We start from the raw sequence: 25000 nt of genomic DNA, 5'->3' as shown, positions 1-25000 counted from the left end.
AAAAAAAATATTAAAAAAAAAAAAAAGAAAAAGAAAAAAAGGAAAGAAAAAGAAAGAAAAAGGAATAGAAAGGAAAAAGGATGAAAACACTTCGATGACGTACGTACGGAAAAAAGAAAGAATAAAAAAAAAAAGTAAGAAAAAGAAAAGAAAAAAGAAAAAAAAAGAAAAAGAGCTTCGTTTTGTCCTTTTTGTCTCCTTGTGGTATTATCCTTCGTCTTTCATTGAAAAATCCCATGGAGGGTGTAAGAAGACGAAAGAGAAGGAAAAGTACAAAAAAAAAAAGAAAAAAAAAAAAGAAAATATAAAAAATAAAAGAGAGAACTATATAAAAGGGATAGTCATGTCAATGGCGTTATTCTAATACTCTTTTTTTTCTTTTTTTTTCTTTTTTTTTTATCGACTTCGATCCCTCTCACTCCGGACTTTCGGAAAGTTTCGGTCTCTCGAAATGGTATAGGTGGGTGGTGTACCTTACATACTGCGTATGTAATTATACGGGTGGGGGCGGATTATTTAACCCTGTTTGCACGTATGCGTGTCGAACGTTCGTGCACGCACGTAACATATGTCGCGTCGTACAGGAGTCATTCGGCACGAGCCACATTCGACGAGGTTCCAAAGCTAACATACTGCCAGGAGTCAGATTTTTCTTTTCCCTTTACTCCCCTCTTCCTTCCTTCTACCCTTTTTTTGTTTTTTTTCTTTTGTTTTTTTTTTCGTTCATTTCAAAAGGATATCTCAAACCGTTTATATTTGTATCAGAAAGAACGACAAATATTTTTCAAATGAGATCGTATCATCCTTTTTACATTTGTCTCCTTATACGAAAAATTCATTGTCGTTAGCTTGATTTTATTTTGTTTCATTTCTTTTTTTTTTTTTTTTTTTTTTTTTTTTTATTTATTTTCTTACTTTTTCACTATTGCACGTATCAAAGCAATTTTACAATACTCCACGTATCTCCTACGTATCCTTATTGTATCGTAAAATTATCTTAATTGTCTCGATTAATTGATAAAAATAAAATGCGATAGGAAACAAAATTCTTTATATATATATATATTTTTTTTTTTTTTATTATATATTTATTGTTATTATATATATATTTTTGATATATATATATATAGCGTATATTAAAAATATATATTATATATATTTTTTTATTTGTCATTATATATCTATATATACAATTATGTATATTGATATGTTATATGTTAAAAGGACATATGAAAATTATGTTTCTTTTTGTTAATTAAAATATCTCTCTCTCTCTCTCTCTCTCTCTCTATGGTCTTTGTTTTGCAGAATACCGTAGTCCTTCATACGAAAAGAGATTTGATTAGAAAAAAATTATATGATAAACTGGCAATCGATCACTATGGTTTAAAAAAGTTTGTCACAGTTGTGATGCACCGTTGACCAAGCTAGCTAATGTCGTTTCGATGACTCTTCGCTAGTTTTTCAAGTCGGGATATAGAAAATAGGAAAGGATACGCTTAAACGCTCAAAACCTAAATGGTTCTCACACCCATGGAACCTGGAATGGCATGCAAATTTTTTTCCCTGTCACGTCACGTGCATCCTTTCGCATAAAAAATGCTGATCGATAGCACTTCTACAGACAAAGGAAAGACCATCGATATCGCGTAGCCCGTGACAATGAGCTTTCTCGTCTCTCTCTTTTTTTTTTTCTTTTCTTTATTCTTTTTTTTTTTGTTTTGTTTTCTTTCTTTCTTTCCGTCTTTTCTTCCTGTCATCGTCGAGATCGAATGATCTCCATTCGTTTTGCGTGAATTGTAATATAAAAAAAAAAAAAAAGAAAAAAAGGAGAAAGAAAGAAAAGAAGAAGAAAAAGAAATCATTAAAATCATTACGTTTCACAAGGTATAACTTAAAAGTTGTATCCTATCTTAATCTTTTTTTTTTCCCCCTTTCTTTTTTTTTTAATTTAATCTCTATATATATATATATATATTTATTATTCACGTATATGATATAACAATTGTGCTTATTAGGGACAATTTAATCGATAGAAATGTGCTTAAGTAGATACGTAACATACGTGATTTTTGAAAGATCATCAAAATGGTTAAAATTACGCTATAACGCGCGTCACATTTTGCTGAGTAATTTTCACCTGGATTTCTTTTTATTTTTAGAACCTTTCTCTCTCTCTCTCTCTCTCTCTTTCGATAAAAAAAAAAAAGAAGAAGAGAGAAAATAATAATAAGAATAATTCACGATAGCTTCGAAGGTATTTAAAAAAAAAAAAAAGAAAGAAAGAAAAGAATAATTTTTTGAAATATCTATAGATAATCGATGATAATCGATGATTAAGAATGTTATACGATTTAACGTACCCTTATTGGTTACACGATCATATCTTTTTTTTTTGTTTCCTTTTTTCTTTCTTTTTCGTAGCACCCTACACTTAGGTAAAGTCGATTAATTTTTAATCAGCCGAAGGTGCACCCACTGACAATGAGTGCATTGTTACTGAACATGCCATAAACCCCTGACGTGACTTTTTGTTAGGTGAAAAAGTCGACTGCAATTAAATGGACTCACCTACGATCGATCGTTTCTTTTGATCAAAATCAAGTATAGAGTTGATAGGAATGATTAAAAAAATGAAAATAATTTGCTAAACCGCGAATTGATTTTTTTTATTCTTCAACTTTTTCTTCTTCTTCTTCTTCTTCTTCCTTTAATTTTCACGTAAGTATCTACAAATGAACGATATCAATTTTAATTGTATTATCAAAATTTAAATTGAAATTCCATTCCTTGGAATATGCTTGAAAAATAATAATCAATATGCTTTCAACGTTCAATGTTATTAATTCTAACGTTAATTAATTTAAAAATGAAGTTTTTTTGATTAGCCTGTAAAAAAAATTTTTTTCCATTGGAATTCTTTCATCGAAGAGAAAGAGAAAATTCTTTTTGTATTAAAAATTTCATTTAATTAGAACTTCAATCAAACTTTGGACAATATTTTTTTTTTTTTTTTTTTTTATTGCAAAGTCATAAAAGAATATATTACAAAATAGAAGATACAATTAATTTCAAATGTTATTAATTGTCGCGACGATAAATATAAAATTATTTAATTTATTTAGAACAATAACAATGACAAAAACGAGTAGAATCACAAAAATAAAAAATATTTCTTCTCAATAAGTTTTTTCTTCGAAAACGAATCGAATCATTTTCTTTCTTTTTATTTTTTTTGCTTTCTTTCTTTCTTTCTTTCTTTCTTTCTTCCTTCCTTCCTTTTTTCTCTTGATTCAAAAATTTTCACCAATTAGAAATCTAATCGTAATCTATAAATAATAATTTGATTTGTCTAACTGTGTTGATAGGCTAGGATCACGAATGTGAGAGATGACACGTGCGTAATTTCTTCTCCAATTAAGTATCTTTCTAAGCGATCACATTAAACGCGAACACCGTGTCGGCCGTTTTGATTCTCTCGTCCGATTTAATTGTGCTTACATACTGTGCGACTGGTTCTACCGATCGGCTAACACGTGCACGCTTCGCACGGCTGACAGTGATTGCGTGACTCGATCGACTTCGTCGATTTCGTTGTGCACGAGGAACTACGGAACGATGCAAGAACGTAAGTTAAACTTCGATCCAATATTAAAATGTGTGAAAGATCTGTTTTAGGTATAAAATATTATCGATATTTAATAATAACAAAATTTAGATCGATTATCTTTCTGGAAAATTAATTTTTCAGACGTTCATTGTCATCCTTTTTACATCTTCGTTTCTATATTATATTTTAAATATTATAAACAATCATTGATTAAAAGCTTCTTACGTCGAATCGATTTTTTTCTCCCTAAATCGTTTTAATCATCTAAATAAGTTTCGTGGATCTTTTTGTAAATTAAAAAAGATACGAAGTGAATTCGTTATCATACCTTTTTATTTTCGTATTAACAAGTATCCCTTTTTCTAAATCTCATCAAACAAAATCTTTAAACAAAAATATTAAATAATAAATATATAATATACGACGTATTAATTATATTAGAAGATTGATTGGCAATTATCATATTGGATATGACAAATGTGTCATAAAATATTAGAAAATTTTCTAATTGAATTATAAAATATATATTTTTCTTTTTCAATAAAAAAAAAAAAAAAAAGAAAAATTTTTTTTCAATAAATTCTTCTATTACTCTTTCTCGTAATTTTTATTATTTATTGTTTCAACAATCGCTCTCGCATTATTACTACGAATAATTATTATCTGACATAGAAATTATTTCATAGAATTAATCTAATTAATCGAACATCATTAATTATTTCAAAGCTAATAAAAGACACTTGTACGATCCTGTAATTTTTATTTTTTGTCAGTAATTAAAAGAAAAAAAAAGAGATACAATTATTCTACTCGTTTCATCTTCGATTCAATAAAAATCAATAAAAACTAACGATCATTTCGATCGTTATCATATCGATGGAACAATGAAAGAGACAAGTATATGTTATCATGAAAATATCAGGGGCGGAATAAAAAAGTTATGTTCATAGTTCGTACTACGCATGAAGAAAGAGAAATAGAAAAAAAGATTGAAAAGAGAAAACAGTCTTTCGTGGAATTTAAATTCTGTAGGTAGAGTTTAACTGTGAGAACGATTGCGGAGAGGGGTGTGAACGAGAGAGGGAGGAAATTAGAAGTCACTATGGGTGTCATGAAACAAACGCAAAAGTATTACAAATATTTCTCTCTCGCGATCCAACATCTGCGTACGCTCTTACACTTTACCTTTCCTTCATTTTTTGGTTTTGTTTTTTCTTTCTGTTCTCTGTTTTTTTTTTTTTTGTTATTTCTTTTTTCTGCGCTTTCTCTCTCTCTCTTCCTTTTTCTTTTACTTCTTCCTTTCTTTCCTTTTTCTTTTCTCTCTTTTTTTTTTTTTTTTGGCATATGTGCGACGAGCGGTGACATAATGATGGGCATTAAACGTACCGCGGCGGCCAGGTAAACCATAGGTCCGACGATTACACGCCTCCGTGCCGGAAAAGAACCTTTACAGGTGGGTTTACCCACGGGGAAACTTAAACGACATGACTGCGACACATGTCACACGTAATCGCGTCTCATCGTTTGAAAGAGAAAAATTAATGTAAAGTAAAATGAAATGAAATTAAATTAAATAAATAAAATCTAATTTCGATATCGTCGATAAGTAGAAAGAATGAAAGAAAGAAAGAAAGAAAGAAAGAAAGAAAGACAATGGGTGAAAAAGGAATAACAAAAATTGAATTAAATCGAAATGACAAAAATTCGTAAAGGATCATCGTAAAGTGAACATTAGACATTGAAAAGAAATTATACATATGTATTATCTTCTGTATGTCTCGATAATTTTCATTCGTTTTATTTCTTTCTATAAAAAAAAAAAAAAAACAAACAAAAAAAAAAGAAAGAAAGAAAAAGAAAACTATTATTTGAAAATGAACGACTCCTACGATCGATAATAATCGTTTGAACGTTAATGCGAAAAGGATAATGTACGAGGGATACTTTTGACGTTAGAGAATCTAATAAACGTTTCTTCAGTCAGATACGAAGGGCCGATGATTGTTTAATAGGGTAAATGTGATGGATAGAAAAAGAAAAAGTATCTCTTTCTCATTTGCACGTATATTATTACTCACCTTAAGGAGTTCTGCCTTAGAAAAAAGAAAAGAAAAGAAGAAGAAAAAACACACACACACATACACACACACAAAAGAGAAAAAACGAAACAAGAAAAAACACGCAGAAGATTCTTCTAGTTTCAAGTCCAAATAATTGAATCTTTCAAAAAGAATCGTGTCCGTACCTCATTCGGTCGATCCTTTAAAGATCCAACACGGATCTAACATGTACATTCGATTATGGAGATTATTGGATCATCGTAGACGGCCATCTTTATTACATCTCAGAATCATGCTAGTATTTGACGGCTGACGTGAGTCTTCCTTCCACTGAATAAAAAAAAATCGTCCTTTCCGTTGTTATACGATAAGCACAATCCTGTTCTCTCTCTCTCTCTCTCTCTCTCTCTCTCTCTCTCTCTTTCTTACACTGAATATTGTTTTTCCTTTTTTTTTCTTTTCTTTCTTTTCCTTCTTCCTTTTCTTGCACTCACATATCACCCAATCAAAAAATACCAATCGAGATCGTTTTATGAGAAAAACGAAAAACGAAATACACGATACTCGTCGTCTATCTGTCGATCGGTATTAAAAGAAAGAAAGAGAGAGAGAGAGAGAGAGAGAGAGAGAAAAAGAAAAGAAAGAAAGAAAAAAATCCAGAAAAAAAGCGAAACAAAAGAAGAAAAAAAGAATTAGCTCGCGAAACAGAAGAAGGATCATATAAGAAGAATTTCACTTTTATATTGCGATCGGTCCCGCTCGATCCTTTTTTCCTTCTTCCTTTTCTTTTCTTTTCTTTCTTTTTTTTTTTTTTTTTGTTTTTTGTTTTTTTTTCTTTCTGTATCCTTTCTCTTTTCTTTCCCCTTTGATTTATCGCGAACCACGTAGAAACTTTTTCTAACGCGAACAAGAACGATCCGCGTACGTCCCCGATCTAGAAACTCATCGTAATCGTCAGGAGTCCTCCGCAGTCGTAAGTCACCCTGCTGAGGGCACCCCCGGGGTGTGGACCACGGGAAGAGATAGAGATAGAGATAGAGATAGAGAAAGAGGGTGAGGAAGAGAAAGAGAGAGAGAAAATATTAAAGAAAAGAGGAAGGGTAGGATATTCTCGAACGCGTTGATCGTTCGTAGCCGCCACCGGCACCTCACGAACACGCCCAGTTCGAATAGCTCGAGTTCTTGGGCTCCTAAGCGAGCTTTGAAACCCGATTGGTCGACAGGCGGAGCCTCTAGAAGCCCCCGAGCAAAAGGCACTCGCCCTTCGAGCATTTACAACCACCTCATCCCACCCCTATCCCCTACCCCTTACCCTTTACCTCATCCCTAGGGGTTGTCACACCACCAACTCGACCAAGTTGCGCCGCGAAAAATTCTAAAAGTCAATTTGATAGCGCCATTCACTTGTTCACCGACCCTCCGGCCTTCACAAACTTCGAAAGTGATTTTTTTTTCTTTTTCTTTCTTTTTTTCTTTCTTCTTCTTCTTCTTCTTCTTCTTCTTCTTCTTCTTTCTTCAAAGGAACCTATATTTCCTTTTTTCTCTCGCTTCCTTTTCTCTCTCTTTTTTTTTTGTTTTCTATTTTCTTTTTCTCTTAAGTACAGCTCCTCCAATCGGTTTTGGATATAAATATGTGTATTAGAAATCTTTCTGTTTTTTTTTTTTCTTTTTTTTTTTTTTTTTTTAATCTCTTGAATAGCATTCCCAAATTGTTTAATCCAATTGAAAGAGTTAAATCAGAAGATTTTCCTTTTTTTCTAGAATTAGGAATGGGTATGTTTGTCTTTTTTTGATTTTCATTTCCTTTTCTTTTCTTTTCGATCTTTTCTTTTTTTCTTCTCTTTTTGAGTTTTTTCTTTTATCGTCATCAAATATCGATTAATCTCGTTGAGGATAAATTTCAATTTTGATATAAATGTCTATTTAAAAAACAAAAAAAAGAAAAAGGAAAAAAAGAAAAAGAAAAGAAACAAATATATTCAACTTCATTAATTACTATTATCTACATACATATTCTCATTTTATATGCATTGTAGATATATTTTGTATATTCGATCGATCCATTTTCATTTATCCATATTGTATCTTTTTTTTATCCTCTATTTTTCTTTAACGATCAATCTTCTTCACTGATAATTTTATTTGTTTTATATGTATACATATATATATATATATATATATATTTTTTTTTATATATATTATTAAAATTATAAGAATAACGTGTGACAATAAAAAAAATTTCTTTTAATATTCCAAACGATTAACCGTTGAAACATTAAACATAATCATTAGCTCATATTAGATATCTAATTATTTACTTATATAGACGACGTTACTCGAATAACAAAAAAGAAAAAAAAGAAAAAAAATGAAAGAAAAAAGAAAAACTTATGATTTTTCCTTCGGCGACGTTAACGAGGAAGAATGAAAGTTTTCATCGCTGAAAGAAATGAATTTCGCTTTCGTTCTTTTTTGAAAAAAAAAAAAAAAAAAGATACTAGTAGGTATACAGAGTGGAACGATAATACGTGACATCTGGACGTTTCACACGATACACCGGGAACAATGTTACGGTAAAGCGAAACGAACGCTGGCAATAACCGTCGCGATATTTATTTGAATATTTTATTTATTATTCCGTAGAAATCAATGATTGCCATCTCGGTGGTGCGTGTATGCGTGAAAGTAAATTGTAACGTACGAAAGCCCAATAGCGACCACGACCCTTAATAATATTAGTTGATCAATTTCACGAAGCTCAATTTTATTCGCTTTATTTCTTTTCTCATTTAATTTGTTATTAAAAAAAAAAAAAATTAAAAAAAAATAAAAAAAAAATTAAAATCAATCGATTTAACAATTATTACAATCCGACGAATAAAATTGAGATATATATATATATATATATATATATTTTTTTTTTTTAATTAACGTTCTTAGTAATTGGAGAATTGAAATAATCTATTTTTTTTTCTTTTTCTATTCTTTTCCTTTTCCCATCCTTTCCTTTCCTTTTGTAATTTTGCATTCTTTCAATAATATCAAATTATAAATAAGAATTGGCGATATTCGAGTTTGGATACGTCGATACTGATTGCGCGACTCTTATCCTCGATTTTGTCGCGTGTTACGAGTTGAAACGTCCTGAACTTGATAGGTCGAAGGATCCCTGAGATTCTGAAGTACCTCCTCGACGAGACGGGAGCAGAAAATCGCGGTGAAGTGGTAACAGTCGGGCTAATGGCTCGGAGACGATATTTTGTTAAACAAGGAAACCTTTTATCCCTCACCCCACCATCTTTACGAGAACGCTTGAGAGCAGGGACGCTCTTCGATATCGAATGGGACTGTATTTTTCTCTCAACGATATCAAGTCTCGTATAATACTCGATACATATTATCTATATTTAAAAAGTTCTTTTCGAAAACAAATTTTTTCTTTTTTCTTTTTTTCTTTTTTTTTTTGTATGATATAACATTTCTTCTTTTTTATTTTTTTTTTTTTTTTTTTTTTTTTTGTATAAGAAATATACATAAAGAAATAGATTTTTTAAGATGAATGAAATACAATTTTTTAATTAGTATATCTATATATATATATATATATGTACAGATTATAAAGAGAAAAATTTGTAAATTAAAAAGGATACGTTTACATTTAATGTCTAATTAAATATTATAATTTTATATATCATATTTAAACATTTTCTTTCTTTTTCTTTTCTTCTTTTATGTAACACACTTTAGAAAATTTTCGTTCGATTTATCGAACTTATGGGAAAAAGAAAAAGAAACAAAAAGAGCGTACCAAGCACTTTATTAAAAATATTTGGATGATGCTATGAAAGAGAGAAAAAAAGGTGATATTTTTATGGAACATAAAACATGAACTATGGATGGTGATAGAAAGAATCCCGTTAAAAGCGGCCCTGCACTGTCACTTTGGTTTTCTTGTCATCAAGAAAGAACGAGCTGAAAGTGTGAACCACCGACCGCCACGACAAGATGTCACCTGCCAGTTTCTCACGATTCGCCCACGCATATCTCGCCGTTCTCGCACATTCCTTCGATCCCCACCTCCCTCCCCCCCTTTATCTTCTGAATCTCTTTCACACTCTTACATCGTGTCAGGTCTCATCACACTTTTACACTTCATTCGTGCGAGCACTTCATTCGATAGTTCGTTACGTTCTATTATTCGTTTATATCATGATCGAGTTGTTTTCTTTTTTTCTTTTTTTTTTCTTTTTTCTTTCTTTCTTTCTTTTTTTTTTTTTGCAAAGAAAACGGGGAAAAAAAGAAAATAGAAGAAAATGTAACCATCCCGATAATATTTTTTCTAACGTTAACGTTAGTCATTGTTTTTATTATTAATTATTATATCATTCTTATTATTAACGTATACGTTAAAACAAAGGGACAATTAAAAAATTTACGATCTCGTCTCGCGTTTATATAAAATATAAATTCTATCTTTGGATATGCATTAAAAGAAAAAGAATGGAAAAAAAAAAAAAACGAACGAAATAATTATTCCTTTTCAAAAAATGAAAAGGGGGAAAAAAAAAGAAACGTGGTTCCGGCCAGGATCGAACTGGCGACCTTCTGCGTGTAAAGCAGACGTGATAACCGCTACACCACGGAACCCTTGTATCTTACGTTTCTAAGTTAATCTTGATTTTGGAATAATTCCTATATATATATATATATATATAGGGTGATTTTTTTAAATAAGGTCACCTAAATATGCCTTTGACTGATTGTGATGCAAAAAATATTTTTTACCCAATGCGCACGATGATCAAAAGGATCAATATCAGACACGAATATTTTTTTTCTCAAAATCATTTTTTTCAGAGTTATCAAGATCATCGAGTCTTTTATTGATATATAACTTCCGAAGAGGATCTTCGGTCGTCTTCGGCCATTGTCGTCGTCAAAGAAAAGAGATCTTTAGATGGTCTTACTTAAAAGGATCACCCGGTATATATACATGTAAAAAGTATCATATTTGATATAGGAATATGAGAAAATACAGTAGTCAATGCTTTCAATAAAAATATATTAAAATGTATGTATGTATGTTTAAGTATACAATATCGATATAATTTACATACTATTGGCAGTATAAAAAATCAACAATGAATGCATGATACTTGGTAAAAAATATCTATATGATATCAATATTATATCATTTTATGATTACTTTGAAAAAAAAAAAAGGAATACAAAAAATGTTTTACTTTTTTTTTTCTCTCTTTTCTTTTAATCTTGGCTATCCGTCATACTTTAATGATCGGTATATACTAGTTATAAATAATTATACAACGAAATATGTCTTGCATAACGTTATATATAAAATCTCCTATTATGAATTTTGTTAATATTTAATCAATTGCAACTCAATTACTTTCAAATAAGACTATTTAAAACATAATGGACCAATGTTAAAACCAAAAGCCTGATGAGGTAAGCCATAGTCCAAAGGATGAAAATCGATAAGTGGCAATTTTTGAAGTTTATCCGTTTGAACGAGAAACACTGTTTCACTTTTACTCTTTCGCGATTTACAACCGTCCGCTATGATAATAGGTTTTTCATTATCATAAGAAAATTCATCTTCGTTTTCTCCAAGCAAACGTATCGACAAATCATAACTATTGTTAGGTGCGTTATACCATCCTACGCTATTCATACAAGTATATGTGAAATTTTGATAACCCTCTTCACTGAGCAAGCGCAAGAAATTTAATTGTATTACACCGATAGTTTCATAAGTTATCTAAAAATTATAAATGAAACAGAGAGATGATTTATATATATATATATATATATAAAAATTGGAAAAATAATTACTTACACGAAATCCACCACGCAATTTGGAATACCAATTTCCTTTCTCGTCTTCCTTTCTCCAAGGTATATTTGGCATTTGACTACTGTGAATGTCAGGAAAAACGCAAGTCTCTCCCATATTTGTCATATTGCAATAAACATAAACAGCATCGTCGGACATACCTAAATTTGGATCGATCCAATACCAACCTTTAAATAAAATATTTATTTTATTTATAAAGAGATCGAATTTTCAAAGATATGAAATTATTGAAATACGAACCATCGCTGAAATGTGGATGACCATAAAATAAATCTTTACATGTTCTAACAGGATTTTCTCTGGTTCCAGTTGGTTTACGTATTCTATCGAGCTCTTGTCTTATGCTGTAGATAGAAGTATATACATCTAAAAATTTAGGTCCCAATTCGTTATCCTCGTCGTTATTTATTTCCTCTTTATTCAGATCATTCTCCTTTTCTTTATCTTCTTGTCTAAAATTAATTCGAGATTAAAAAACAATGAGTAAAGGTTTTTAATGATGTTTAACAAAATTCTATCTTTAATAGATCCTTACGTGTCGTCCAAAATCTCTCGTTTCCTTTTATAAAAGTGCGATTGAGTAAACAATAATTCTGGTGGAATCATTGGTTGCTCCGCTGGAGGTCCAGGCAGACCTGGAGGACCTGGTGGACCTATATCACCTTTCGATCCATCGTTCCCAGTGTAACCTTTGGGTCCTGGTGGCCCTTCTAAACCAGGCAAACCTGGTGGTCCATCGTTACCTTTCAAACCAGTTTGACCGAGTGGCCCTGCATTTCCTTTAGGACCTTCTGGTCCTGTAAGACCTCGTATTCCTATTTCGCCTTTTTCACCCTGATCACCCTTCATTCCAATTGGGCCAATATCACCTCGATGTCCTTTCAAACCTCTTCGACCTCTATCACCTTTTGGACCTTTTGGACCATCAGGTCCAGCTATTCCGGGTAAACCAACAGCTCCTGGAATTCCTGGTGGTCCACTTTCTCCTGCTGAACCTGATAATCCTCTTACACCTGATAATCCCGGAGGACCAGGCTGACCTTCTCCTCCTGGTCGTCCTTGTGGACCTGGTAGACCCGGTGGTCCAACTTCGCCCTTATCTCCTGGTAAACCTGTATTGCCTTGTATTCCCGCTGGGCCCTCTGGACCCTATTAAAATATGTATTATATCTTTCATTTAACGTGTTCATTGATTATGACATTATTATGGAAACTAACCGGTCTTCCTTGTGTACCGGCCAAACCTTCTTTCCCAGGTGATCCAATGTCGCCTGGAGGTCCGGGTTTTCCAGATCCCCCATCTTCGCCATCTTTACCTGGTTCTCCTTTAGGGCCAATTAAACCTGGTTCTCCTGGAGGTCCAGGAAAACCCGGAGAGCCCACATTTCCTTTTGGTCCTTCTGGTCCAACGGGTCCACGATTTCCAGGAGGACCGGACGGTCCCGGTTTACCTTCTTCTCCTTTTTGTCCTGGAGGACCTCGTTCTCCCTACATTATTCAGTATAAATAAAAATTATTTCCTACCATGTTTTTTTTAGTCCAATAAATAATATTTACCGGATTTCCATCAGCACCTTCTACTCCTGGAAGACCCGGCAAACCGCTATCTCCTTTCTCTCCTTGACGACCTTCAAGACCTTGTAAACCTGGCGGACCGTCCGCACCTCTGGGTCCCTTTTGACCTTGCTCTCCTGGACTACCAGCTGGACCAGCAGGTCCGATTGTACCCATGTCTCCAATCTCTCCTTTTGATCCTGATGGACCGGGAAGACCTTGTGGTCCTACAGGTCCAGCAGGACCAGGTACACCAATTGGACCATCTTCACCTTTTATTCCTTGTCTACCAATTTCACCAGGTGGTCCCTTTTCACCTGTTGCTCCCACAAGACCTGGCTCTCCTCGTGGTCCTTGAAGTCCTGGTGCTCCTGCTAAACCCTGATAAATTTATTTAAATTTTTTAACATTTTCCTTTAATTGTTTGATTAATAAGATGATACAACATTAAATCAACTTTAGAATTTTTAATACATATGTACTTACAGTTGAACCTTGAGAACCTTTAAAGCCTTTTTCACCGGGAGGTCCAATATCTCCTTTGTCACCATCTTCTCCTGGAACACCAACTGGACCAGGGGGGCCAGATAATCCTCGTTGTCCTGGTAAACCATCTCTACCGGTCGGCCCTGGTAAACCAGTTTCACCCTAAATAAAAATAAATATATCATTTCATGTAAAACAAATTTAATTTATATAATTTATAATATAAAAATTATACCCTGTCGCCTTTTATACCAGGAGGACCAAAAGATCCTTTTGGGCCTTGTCTGCCCTCAGGACCTATAGCTCCATCCTTTCCAGGTTCTCCTTGAGCTCCTTTGTCTCCGGATGGACCTGGAAAACCAATAGGTCCCATTTCTCCTTTCAATCCAGGTGTGCCCTAAAAATCAGCATACATATTATAAATACATACGCATTAAAAGCTCTTTATGAACAGACTAAAGTTTATTACATAAATTAACGTACCGGTAAACCGACCAATCCTCTTTCACCCGGAAATCCAGGTAATCCTACAGGACCAGGCGGCCCGTCTTTTCCAGATAGTCCTTGAGGACCAGGCGGACCTTCTTTACCTTGTTCGCCTGGTGTACCTACATCTCCTGGTATACCCGGACTACCTGGAATGCCAGGTTCACCTGGCTGACCAGATTCTCCTGGTGGACCTTGTGGACCGATCACACCAGGAGATCCAATAGGACCAGGAGGGCCAGATTCACCAATTGGTCCACGTTCCCCTGGAAGACCAGGAATACCATCTTTTCCATCAAGTCCAAGTTGTCCTGGTGATCCTATAAATCCACGTGGACCCTCTATTCCTGGTGGTCCAGATTCTCCTGCCGGTCCCGGAGGTCCTGGTTGACCAGTATCACCCTTCGGACCTGGTAATCCTTCGGAACCTCTTCTACCACGAACACCTCTAAAACCCTTTTATTAGATATAATTAATATTGGAAATGCAATTATTATATTTTTAAAAATCTCTTTTGATTCATATATTACTTACTCTGGGACCTATCTCTCCACGATCACCTGGCAAACCATTGTTTCCCTGCATAAAAAACATAATTATAATTTAGTATCATATCCATTTTATAATAATGTAAAAAATATACAATTTACCCTTTCCCCCTTCTCCCCATTTGATCCTTCTCTTCCAATTTGACCTTTATTACCCTTCTCTCCCGGATTTCCCGGATATCCTATTAAACCAGATATACCGATTTTCCCTTTTTCTCCAGGTGGTCCAATCGGACCCTGTTCTCCACGACTTCCTTCGAATCCTCTTGGTCCTTCTATACCTTCGATCCCAGGAACACCCTGTGGCCCTAATGGTCCTCGTTCTCCTTTCAAACCTGCATCACCTTTTTCTCCTTCAATTCCCTTGTCGCCTTTTTCACCTCGATCACCAGGTAATCCCCGTTTCCCATCATCTCCTTTTGGACCACGTACACCGGGAAATCCTATGGATCCTTGTGGACCTAATATGCCTTGTTCACCTTTCAATCCAGGAATTCCAGGATTACCTGGATGTCCAGGATGACCATCTGCTCCAGGAAGACCTGGTATGCCAGTTTTTCCTTGTGGTCCCTATCTCCAACGAATAAATAAGTTAATATTAATTTATTAAAAATATTAATAACAATTGGTATCTACTTACGACTAATCCGGTTGGTCCTAAAGGTCCTTGAGGACCAGGTGGACCAACTGGTCCCGACGGTCCAGATGGACCAGGTAATCCAGGTGGGCCTGATGGGCCAGTATTGCCTTTTGCACCAGGAGAACCTTCGCTTCCAGGTATACCAGGATTTCCTGGCATTCCTGGGAAACCACGTGGTCCAATAAAACCTCTCGGTCCCTATAAATGAAAAATGTTTATAAATATCTGTCATAGTAAAAAATAATATCAAAAATTTCTTACCAATTCACCAGGCAATCCTATTAGACCAGGAGGTCCATCATCACCCTGCATACCTTCATGACCTGGTAATCCTGGTTCCCCAATAGCTCCTGGAGATCCCCTTTCACCTTTATCTCCTGGTAAACCTGGTAGTCCAGGAGGACCTTGTTCTCCCTTTATACCGGGTGGTCCTGTAGGACCACGTTCTCCATCTCTTCCAGGTCGTCCCCTTCTACCTTCTCTGCCAGTATTCCCAGGAATTCCTACGTAATAAAACAAATTAATTAATTACAGAATTTGATTAATTACATACATATATATTTTTTATATAAACGCGAAAAATATAATACCTCTGTCTCCTCTAGGTCCAGGTTCACCTATATCACCCGGTTCTCCTTTTTGTCCTTGAGGTCCAGGAGGTCCATCTGGACCAGGAGTACCAGTTAAACCCATTGGTCCTTCGATACCTCTCATTGCTAACATATATTGCGACAATATTTGTCTCAAAGTTTCTGCTTGAGAATCGGGACCCTTTTCATTTCCTTGTTGATTTAACGAAGGTATCATAAATACATGGCCAGGTGGACCAGGAGCACCATTTAATCCTGCTAATCCTTCTTTTCCTGGTTCTCCTTTCTTTCCTTGTGGTCCAACCATTCCCGGTGGACCCGGAAAGCCTCGAGGCCCAGGTGATCCACGAAGGTTATAATATTTATTATTATAATAATAATCCTCATTTGGATTTGAATATGATGGTAAGTTAAAAGGTTCAATTGTAGAATAAGGATTTTCTTCTGTAATAGTTTCGCTCTCGTAACCCTGTGTTGTTGATTGCTCATTTCTGTTATATATCTGTACAAAATATAAATTATTATATATATATATATATATATATATATATTTTATATATAAAAAATACATATACTTTAGAGAATGTATCTTACAGTAACAGGTTCGTTGATTATTGTTCTCATTGTTGGTCTTAATACAAATGTAAAATTTGTAGGAACATATCGCAAGGGATATGCTTCCATATTTTCTTCATTGAGATTCTCATTCTCATTTTCTTTAATTCCCTCGAAATCTTCATAACCAGAACGCTTGTCAAAGGATATGTTGAACGGCTTAGATAATATAGGTTCATCGATGATCGAGTTATTATTATCGAATTTATATATCTCTTCTTGTTCGCAATCAGGTGCAAAGATTGTACAAAGTTCATACGCTGCATCCGGCGTTGGTGCTATCTTCAAAAGTTCAAGTCCTCCCTAATAAGAAATTAATTTTTATTTTAAATTGAGATATTAATGTTATATCTATATAAGGGAAATGAAACAAAAAAAAAAAAAAGAAAGAAGAAAAAAGAAAGAAAAAAAAAGAAAAGTGAGATATTAATTTTATGATATATATCACTTACCAAAAATATATTTTCTTCCATAAGTTGTTGACCTACTATGATAATTCCATCGACGTTTATACTTTCAGAAAGATTTCTTTTTAATTCCTTAGTAATTTCTTTCTTACAATCTAAGAGAAGAGTAATTGTATTTCCTTTAACACTTATACTTAAACGATGCCATTTCCCATCGGAAATATCTTCACCGAAAGAAATCGGTTCTTTCTCGACGTCATTAATATCGTCGGAAGTATCGTAAAAGAATGTTATATCTTTGCCCAATGATAAAATCAATTGTTCTTGGCCGCCATCGTCGTAAATGGAAAATAATGTGGCCATGGGAAAATCTATACAATTATAAATACAATCGATTAGTATTTTAATAGATCAATATACGATTTTATATTAATCGAAAAAATTAATTTACAAGATATATTCTTTTTTTCTCTTTTTTTTTTTTTTTTTTTTTTTTTTTTTAGATTTTAATTATCAACTTATTACTACTTACTGATTTTAGTTCTTGCAACGACGATGATCGAAAAATTATTAATCAATCCAGTTGGAAAGATCGCATTTGTATTTATGGTTAATAAAGTGGATTCAGCGATATCGAATGCGATCGTATCGTTTTTTTTACAACGATTTTCTGTAATTATCAATCCAAGAGATTCTTGATACATCCCAGTACTTTCCATAAGATCGACGACACCTCTTTCTATAATACATTAACGAATTCTGATAAAACGAAAGGTCTGTTAAGACACGCATAGAGAATTGACAATTAGCCATAAGTCGCGTGCATCTCTAATAAGTGTTTCGTCGAATAACGCAAAGTGTTACGATGAGATGAACGACTGGAAACCTAGTAACCCATGAACCCGTAGAACATAATTCGCATTATTGCAACGAACGACTGAACCAATTCTGTAGAAGCTTTTAGAGGAATGAAATCGCTTTACATGCAACAGAGTTAACTAATTCAATAATTGAAACGTGAATCACCTTAATCGACGTTTATTCTATTTATTTATTTTTTTTAATTTTTTTTTTTTTTTTTCTTTTTTTTTTATACAGAAAAAGAAATACTTGACATGAACAGATTTCTCTTCTTCTTTTTTTTTTTTTTTTTTTTTTTTTTTTTTTTTATATAGAAAAAAAGATACTCAGCATAAACAAAGATATCTGACAATATAAAAATAATTGGCAATACAAGACAATTTAAATGGAACGAATATTTGATAGGTTGAGAAGGAAAAAAAAAATAAGAAAAAGAAAAAAAAAATAAATAAAGAAATAAAAAGGAAAGAAAAAAAAAAAGAAAAAGGAAAATGTTTATCACGAAACGTGCATACGACGATATAAATACCTATATCCTCTGTATTTAAATTCGCCCTTGTCGATGATAACATCGATAAAATGAGAAAAAGTGTAACAACGTAAGGGTGGATGATGGGACGATAAAATCGTAGAATTCTCCATTGTTGCTTCGCGTGATCTCCTTGCATGCCTGATCTATCTTCATGAGACCATGGCCTTCTTATTGAACACTATACACAGATTACGTATTCTTATATCGAATATATAAGTATGTGTATTTTCTATACGAAATATCAGGAGGAAACTTCAAACGTGTTATTCACTTCTGACACTGCGAAACCCTTCTGGAGAGAACGAGACAATTTCTTAACATAAGCATCATCCCACTTCTTCTTCTTCTTCTTCTTCTTCTTCTTCTCTTTCTTTCTCCTCTTTCTTTCTTTCTTTCTTTCTTTCTTTCTTCTTCTTCTTCTACTTCTTCTTCTTCTTCTTCTTCTTCATCATCATCACCATCATCATCATCTTCTTTTTCTTCTTCTTCCTCTCTTCTCCTTTCTCTTTCTTTCCTTCTATCTAACGATCGTATCCCTTTGATCTCTCTTCTCTCATTCCAATCTCTTCTCCTATTTTCCCTCCCATACTTCCAATCTCTTCCACTACTTCTTCTCAACGAGAATATGCGTTCCGCTTGTACGCATTCCACACATGCACTTTTAATAACAATTCCGCGTCTCTTCTATTAACACTGATTCGAATAACACGTGCTTCACGTATCGTGTTAAATAGCATAGACCTTTTCTCTTCTATTTTTAAAGAAAGATATCCCGGTAATCATGCCTTAGTTACGTATTCTAATTTAAATTTAATATCACATATAGAGATTATTTTGATATGAAGTATTAACGTAATACAATGTGGATTAAAAATAATTTTTATAATCCATATATATATATATATATATATTGTATTAAAAAAATTATTTTTATAAATATACGAACTTTTTACTTTTTTTCGCAGACGTTATGTGAAATCTGTTATTAGAAAAATATTTTTATTTTCTTTTTAAAATAAATAATTAATTATAAAAATATATATTATATATATATATATATATATATATATATATAAATTATCTTAATTAATACTTAGAATTAATAAACATTTTATAGATCAGCGCAATAAATATGTACTCGCAGACGTTTCGATTAATTACTTCCTTCCTGCTTTAATATTACATGTGGTATTCTATTTTCTACCATAGGTATATCATAATATCTTAATAAATCAAATTAGCGTATTGCATTGGCGTAACGTTACATATATGTATGTATCTCGCATTTGTATTCAAACTATACATTTTTACAAATATTTTCTGATATTTAATAATCATAAATGTATACTACTACTACCACTATTACTATTGTAGTATTATAAAATAATAATTATCTTATAATAACAATCATATTATGTAGTTAAAATATAATTCATATTATGATTTTTACAATCAATGATTTTTCAATTCTTCCATATAAATATTATTAGCAATATAAAGTATAAATATATTAATATTTAATCAGAATTAAATCGAAAAAATTTGGGAAATATCTTTCAATATACAGTCATTCGTTTGGTAATAATTGCGTTATATGATTTAACAAAGCAAATGAAACTAAGTCCCCGTTAGAACTTCTAATTGTGTACGCGAACACTCACGTGAGTGTTAGAATAACGATGACTCTAAATTGAAATCATAGATGACATCAGTCTACCGGGAATTTTGGTTCCCAACGTTATCTTTACGAAAATAAATCCTCCATTTACGAATAATAGGATAGATCGCAAGATCAGTAACTACCATTAATAAGTATCGTTAGTTAAGTTAATAAAAAAGATCATATATATTTACATTACACAAGGCCAATTATCCTGAGTTTATAATTTTTAAATATAGAAATTTTATATTAAAATTATTTTAAGTTTCTCCTGCTTTTCCGTCTTTTTAATGTTTAAACAAATCTACGATTTATTTAAATATTAATTTATTCTACACCGTGTACATTAAAGATCATAAATTTAATTGAAAAATTATCGAAAGTATTAATTTTTTCAATGATTTGATATTACATAAAGGTTATAATTTTGATTGAATAAATTTAATTCTATTGAAATATTAAAGTAATTTTACATTTTTATTTAACGAGTATTAAGTCCTACGTAATGTTCAAGCGAATGTATTTTTTTTATTAAATAATAATATATTTTTATCGGATATTTATACATCGTTTAAATAATTAAGAAATTAACGAAAGTATAAATCATTTATGTTTAATTTTATAGAGAAGAAGAATTTCGTTGTTCTTCTCTTTTTGGAATTCAAAAAGAAAACTATTTCATTAACTACGAAAGTCAATTGAGCGTTTTTCTTGACATTACTTACCGACGATCACTTTGAGTTCGAAATTAAACTTTAAATGAAAATCAGTAAAGAGGGGGTATGAGCTTCTTCTCTTTTACCGCAAACTTCCAGGGGCGCTACTGTGCAAAATTTTTAATCTTTTTCTTTGTTATTTTGTTTCTGTTTTTTTTTCTTTTTTTTTTTTTTTTAACGAAAAATATCAAAAGCATCGTTTATACCAGCAATGAGTCCAAATATAATCTTTGATCGATTATTAATGAATAAGTTCTCATTTTGAAAGATGAAAGTTTAAATGAGAATATGGTTTTTATCGAATTTTCGAAGAAGCTTTATTTTTATGCATAAATTATTTTCATAAAAAAAAAAAAAAAAAATATTTTTCACATGATATTAAAAAAAAAAAAGAAAAAAATAATAATAATTTGAAGTAAGATCTATATCATCAAAATCGATCAAGAATTACGTCTATAATCATGATGTTGTGAACAGCTTTCAAAAAAAAAGACCTAACTTTACCGATAACCAATGGAAATTTGTCCACTTTTTTAATTTATTGATTAGATAAATAAATAATATCGGAATTTTTAATACAAGCCGAATCAAAAGTCTCCAAGTGATTTTTAATATCAATTATTCTTTTTAAAGATTTTTTAGGCTGATTTTTTTCAGTTTGTAAAAATATTCAACATTCAACATTCTGAAAAAAAAAAAAAAAAGAAAAAAACAGAAAAAGAAATAATAATAAATTAGCCTAGAAAGTTTCGAAGAAGAATAATTGATTTTTTAAATCACATTCGAACTCGTCTAGAGACTTCTGAATCATTGCGTATTAAAAATTCGTATTAAAAACGAATCTATTGAAGTTATACATTCATAGATCTAACTTCCCACAAATGGTCAGTGAATGTGATTGGCTAGTTTAAAATATTTATTTTTGTGAGGAAAAGCTTGGATCCGTTGGAGATAGAAACGTATTTCATCATTACGGATCAAATAAAACGCGAGTGTTTTAAAATTATTTAATAATAATATTACAATTTTCTCCTATAATACATATATATATTTATATAAACTATATTTGTTCTATATTTGAAATGAAAGAAAACAACATTGATTGATCATAAATTATATTCAATAACTATATCATTGAATTAATATTAGTATTATTTATTTAATATTAAAAATGTGGCAAGATTCTTCTAATAATTTAAGTGAACATAGTTCTTTAGTTATTTCAGACAGCGATGATAATATTATTACTAGTACAAGGCAAAATATTCTTATTGATAGTAGTGACAATGACGAATCTATTTCAATGGAAAGGTAAATGTTAAAAGATATTTAATTCAATTGATTATTTAAATCATATAATGTGTCTTTAATTGATACGTCAATTAAAATTAATACAAGATCTCATATAATTATAATTAATTTTTATATTGAAAGGAAATCAATGGATTTAAATTCTTCATCAATTATTGAAGAGAGAATAAAGCGTAAGTTAAAGAAACATCGTTTAATTTATTCTGATGATGAAAGTATTAGTGATATCGATGATAAACCTACATATCGAGAAACAGAATCCGACAAATCTTCAGATGGTATGTTTTATATATAATTGTTTTTCTTTTTTTTTTTTTTTTTGCAAATATCTATTAAGAAATTATAAATTGATACTTAACTACAAATCTCTTTTATTTTGATATAATTTGACAGATGATTCTGAATTTTCTTCTACAAATTCTTCAAATAGAAAAAGAAAAGATATTTCACATGATTATACAAAAGAAAATATAAAGGATTTAAAAATAGATAATTCTTTTGATAGTACCAATGATATTAATGATGCTAATGAAATCAATGAATCTAATGAATCTGATAGTCTTGAAATGGATTCGACTAATAAAAGTGAAGATTTTAATGAAAAAGAAGATATTAATATCAATAAAGAAAATGAACAATCCATTGTGAATATTAACTCAGATACAGGTATTAATGTTCATTTGTGTAAAATAATTCATTATTATTGTCATAGAAGAGATAAATATATAAACTTTATACTTTTTATTAATTACTATTATGACAATAAAAATTTTAGACTTCTATATATTTAATGTAAAAATTTATAAAAAGAGAAAGAGAGTGAGAGAGAGAGAGAGAGAAAGAGAGAGAGAGAGAGAGAATGAGAGATATTAATAAAAAAATACAATATTAACTCCTAGATAGTACGCCAGAGAAAAGAAAGAGTGAAGAGAATGCATTGGCAATATCTTATGCGAGACAAGAGATTGGTGTTGGTAATATAGATCCACTGGTAGCACAAGAGAGAGCTCTACTTAGTTGTAAATTGCAGCAGCTAGAAATTCAATTAGAAAAAACAAAGGTAAGAAAATATACGCTAATCTTAAAGATATATTTTAATCATTTTGTAATCATATCAATTCTAAAATATTTTATTTTTAGTTATTAGTTACTAATGCAAATATAGATGTATTACCAGATAAAGGAAAAAAATTACAAGAAAGTATTATCATTCAAGAAAAAGAAATAAAGGAGATAAAAGCAAAATTAGAAAGAACACCTTTAATACAACGTGTTGAACAAATGAATCCAGAATCTATTTTTAATGATAAACAAGAAGAAACATCTCTCTTATCATCTAATCAAATGAAGTATCTACAATCTGATTCTGAATATTTCTTTACGGATCCTACATCTTCAGAATCTAAACCATTGGGGAAAAAAGCACAAGAAACTAGAGAACGTGAATTTACTTTAACAGTAGAAAGATTACAGGATTTACATGGATCACTTGTAGCTCGTCCTTCAGAAGATGCAAAAGCAGAAGATCCACCTGGTTTAAAAGTAAAACTAATGCCTCATCAACAGCATGCATTAGCATGGCTTATGTGGAGAGAACAAAAACGACCAGCTGGTGGTGTATTAGGTATAAATTTATATCATTGTATATAGATTGATAATTATATAGTTTATAATTTCAATTTGAATTTTGTATTCTTTGTTAATATATAATAACCATTAACCACTAATGTATTTTTTTTTCTTTTTTTTTTTTTTTTTTTTTTTTTTTTAAATAGCTGATGATATGGGCTTAGGTAAAACTTTAACGATGATCTCTTTAATCATGGCCACTCTTCAAGAAAATTATGATGAAAGTGATGATGAATGGCATAGCATAAATAAATCTATAAGTATGTAAAGTATGAATGAAATATAATATAATATAATATAATAGCAAACTTTTTCTATTTTGATTTAGTAACTCTAATTAAGTACTAACATTTCGAAATATTAATTGGTTAATTAAAAATATCATGAATTATTTATTTTGTTTAAATAAAATTTTGTTGTATTTTCAGCTTATAAAGGTGGAACACTGGTTGTATGTCCAGCTTCTTTATTATCACAATGGGAAAATGAAGTAAAAAGTAAATGTAAAAAAGGTATATTGTCAGTAGAAGTTTACCATGGTAATAATAGAGAAAAATTATCCAAACGTTTGGCAAAATATGATATTGTTATTACAACATATAATATATTATCTCGGGAATTTAAAAACATGTCTACAATATATAAGGTATAATAGTGTAATACAATATTCTCCTAAATTCTGTTAAAACATATTATATCTAAACTTTTATCTATTGTTTTTAGATCCATTGGAAAAGGGCAATACTTGATGAAGCACACATAATAAGAAATTATAAAAGTCAAGGATCTCAATCAGTATGTGGTCTTATAGCAAGTAAAAGATGGGCACTTACTGGAACACCAATACAAAATAAAGAAATGGATTTATATTCTTTATTGAGATTTTTAAAATGTTCTCCTTTTGATGATATTCGTGTTTGGAAACGTTGGGTTGATAATAAAAATGCTGCAGGTCATCAAAGATTAGCTACTGTTATGAAAACTCTTATGCTTCGAAGAACAAAACAAGAACTCCAAGCGCAAGGTGCTCTAGAATCTTTACCTACTAAAAATTTTAAAGAAGTGGAAGTAAAACTTGATTCTCAAGAACAATTAGTTTACGAAAAGGTTTTAATATATTCTCGTACACTTTTTGCACAATTCTTATCGCAAAGAGCAGAAAAAGATCACATGGCAGATTTAAGGTCTGGAATATACGATAAGCCATCCTTTTTGTCAAATCCAAGTAAGTTATATATTTTTATTTTTCTTTTTTTTTTTTTTTTGTATTTAAAAATAATATCATTTATAACGTATATTAAATGTTTTATTTAATTATTAGATAAAAATACACAATTTACAAAGGCACAAAATAAGTTACTTTCTCTACATGCTGATGTTAAAACACACGAAATTTTGGTACTTCTATTACGTCTTC

At 31.2% G+C, this 25000-nt stretch overlaps 3 protein-coding genes and 1 non-coding gene across 5 annotated transcripts in view; 1 reads left to right on the top strand and 3 right to left on the bottom strand.

Moving 5' to 3' along the window:
• LOC124432215 (protein dissatisfaction-like) overlaps window positions 1-5707 on the bottom strand; it is a 15102-nt gene extending 9395 nt beyond the window's left edge. Inside the window, exon 1 of the mRNA XM_046980933.1 lies at window positions 5689-5707. The gene's annotated coding sequence lies outside the window, so the exon portion shown is untranslated. The remainder of the gene's footprint in view (window positions 1-5688) is intronic.
• A 4537-nt stretch (window positions 5708-10244) lies between these two features.
• Trnav-uac lies at window positions 10245-10317 on the bottom strand. Its single transcript has one exon. It is a non-coding gene; the product is annotated as a tRNA-Val (tRNA).
• A 398-nt stretch (window positions 10318-10715) lies between these two features.
• Window positions 10716-18799, bottom strand: LOC124432235 (collagen alpha-1(XI) chain-like). Its single transcript, XM_046980968.1, has 18 exons — window positions 18265-18799; window positions 17407-17613; window positions 16920-17245; window positions 16447-16770; window positions 15853-16354; window positions 15524-15765; window positions 15263-15460; window positions 14725-15192; window positions 14609-14653; window positions 14072-14530; window positions 13824-13985; window positions 13589-13750; window positions 13106-13483; window positions 12767-13036; window positions 12084-12697; window positions 11789-12000; window positions 11531-11715; window positions 10716-11452 (listed from the first exon to the last, which is right to left on the bottom strand). The coding sequence occupies exons 1-18, from the start codon at window positions 18401-18403 to the stop codon at window positions 11093-11095; spliced, it is 5253 nt and encodes a 1750-aa protein (XP_046836924.1). The 5' UTR covers window positions 18404-18799; the 3' UTR covers window positions 10716-11092.
• A 2759-nt stretch (window positions 18800-21558) lies between these two features.
• The window catches only part of LOC124432186 (transcription termination factor 2), a 4913-nt gene continuing 1471 nt past the window's right edge, over window positions 21559-25000 (top strand). The window contains exons 1-9 of one of the 2 annotated variants that reach the window (XM_046980871.1): window positions 21559-21954; window positions 22078-22232; window positions 22348-22620; window positions 22854-23014; window positions 23095-23578; window positions 23730-23843; window positions 24012-24229; window positions 24307-24808; window positions 24905-24987. In XM_046980871.1, the coding sequence (XP_046836827.1) occupies window positions 21815-21954; window positions 22078-22232; window positions 22348-22620; window positions 22854-23014; window positions 23095-23578; window positions 23730-23843; window positions 24012-24229; window positions 24307-24808; window positions 24905-24987 (2130 nt within the window). In that variant the 5' untranslated portion in view covers window positions 21559-21814. Of the gene's footprint in view, window positions 21955-22077; window positions 22233-22347; window positions 22621-22853; window positions 23015-23094; window positions 23579-23729; window positions 23844-24011; window positions 24230-24306; window positions 24809-24904 lie in introns of both variants that reach the window. The other variant, XM_046980870.1, reaches the window with a different exon arrangement.

The sequence above is a fragment of the Vespa crabro genome, chromosome 24 (assembly GCF_910589235.1).
Source record: "Vespa crabro chromosome 24, iyVesCrab1.2, whole genome shotgun sequence".
NCBI classification, from domain to species: Eukaryota; Metazoa; Arthropoda; class Insecta; order Hymenoptera; family Vespidae; genus Vespa; species Vespa crabro.
The sequence above is the reverse complement of the archived record's forward strand: the minus strand, read 5'-3'. Positions and strand labels throughout refer to the sequence as shown.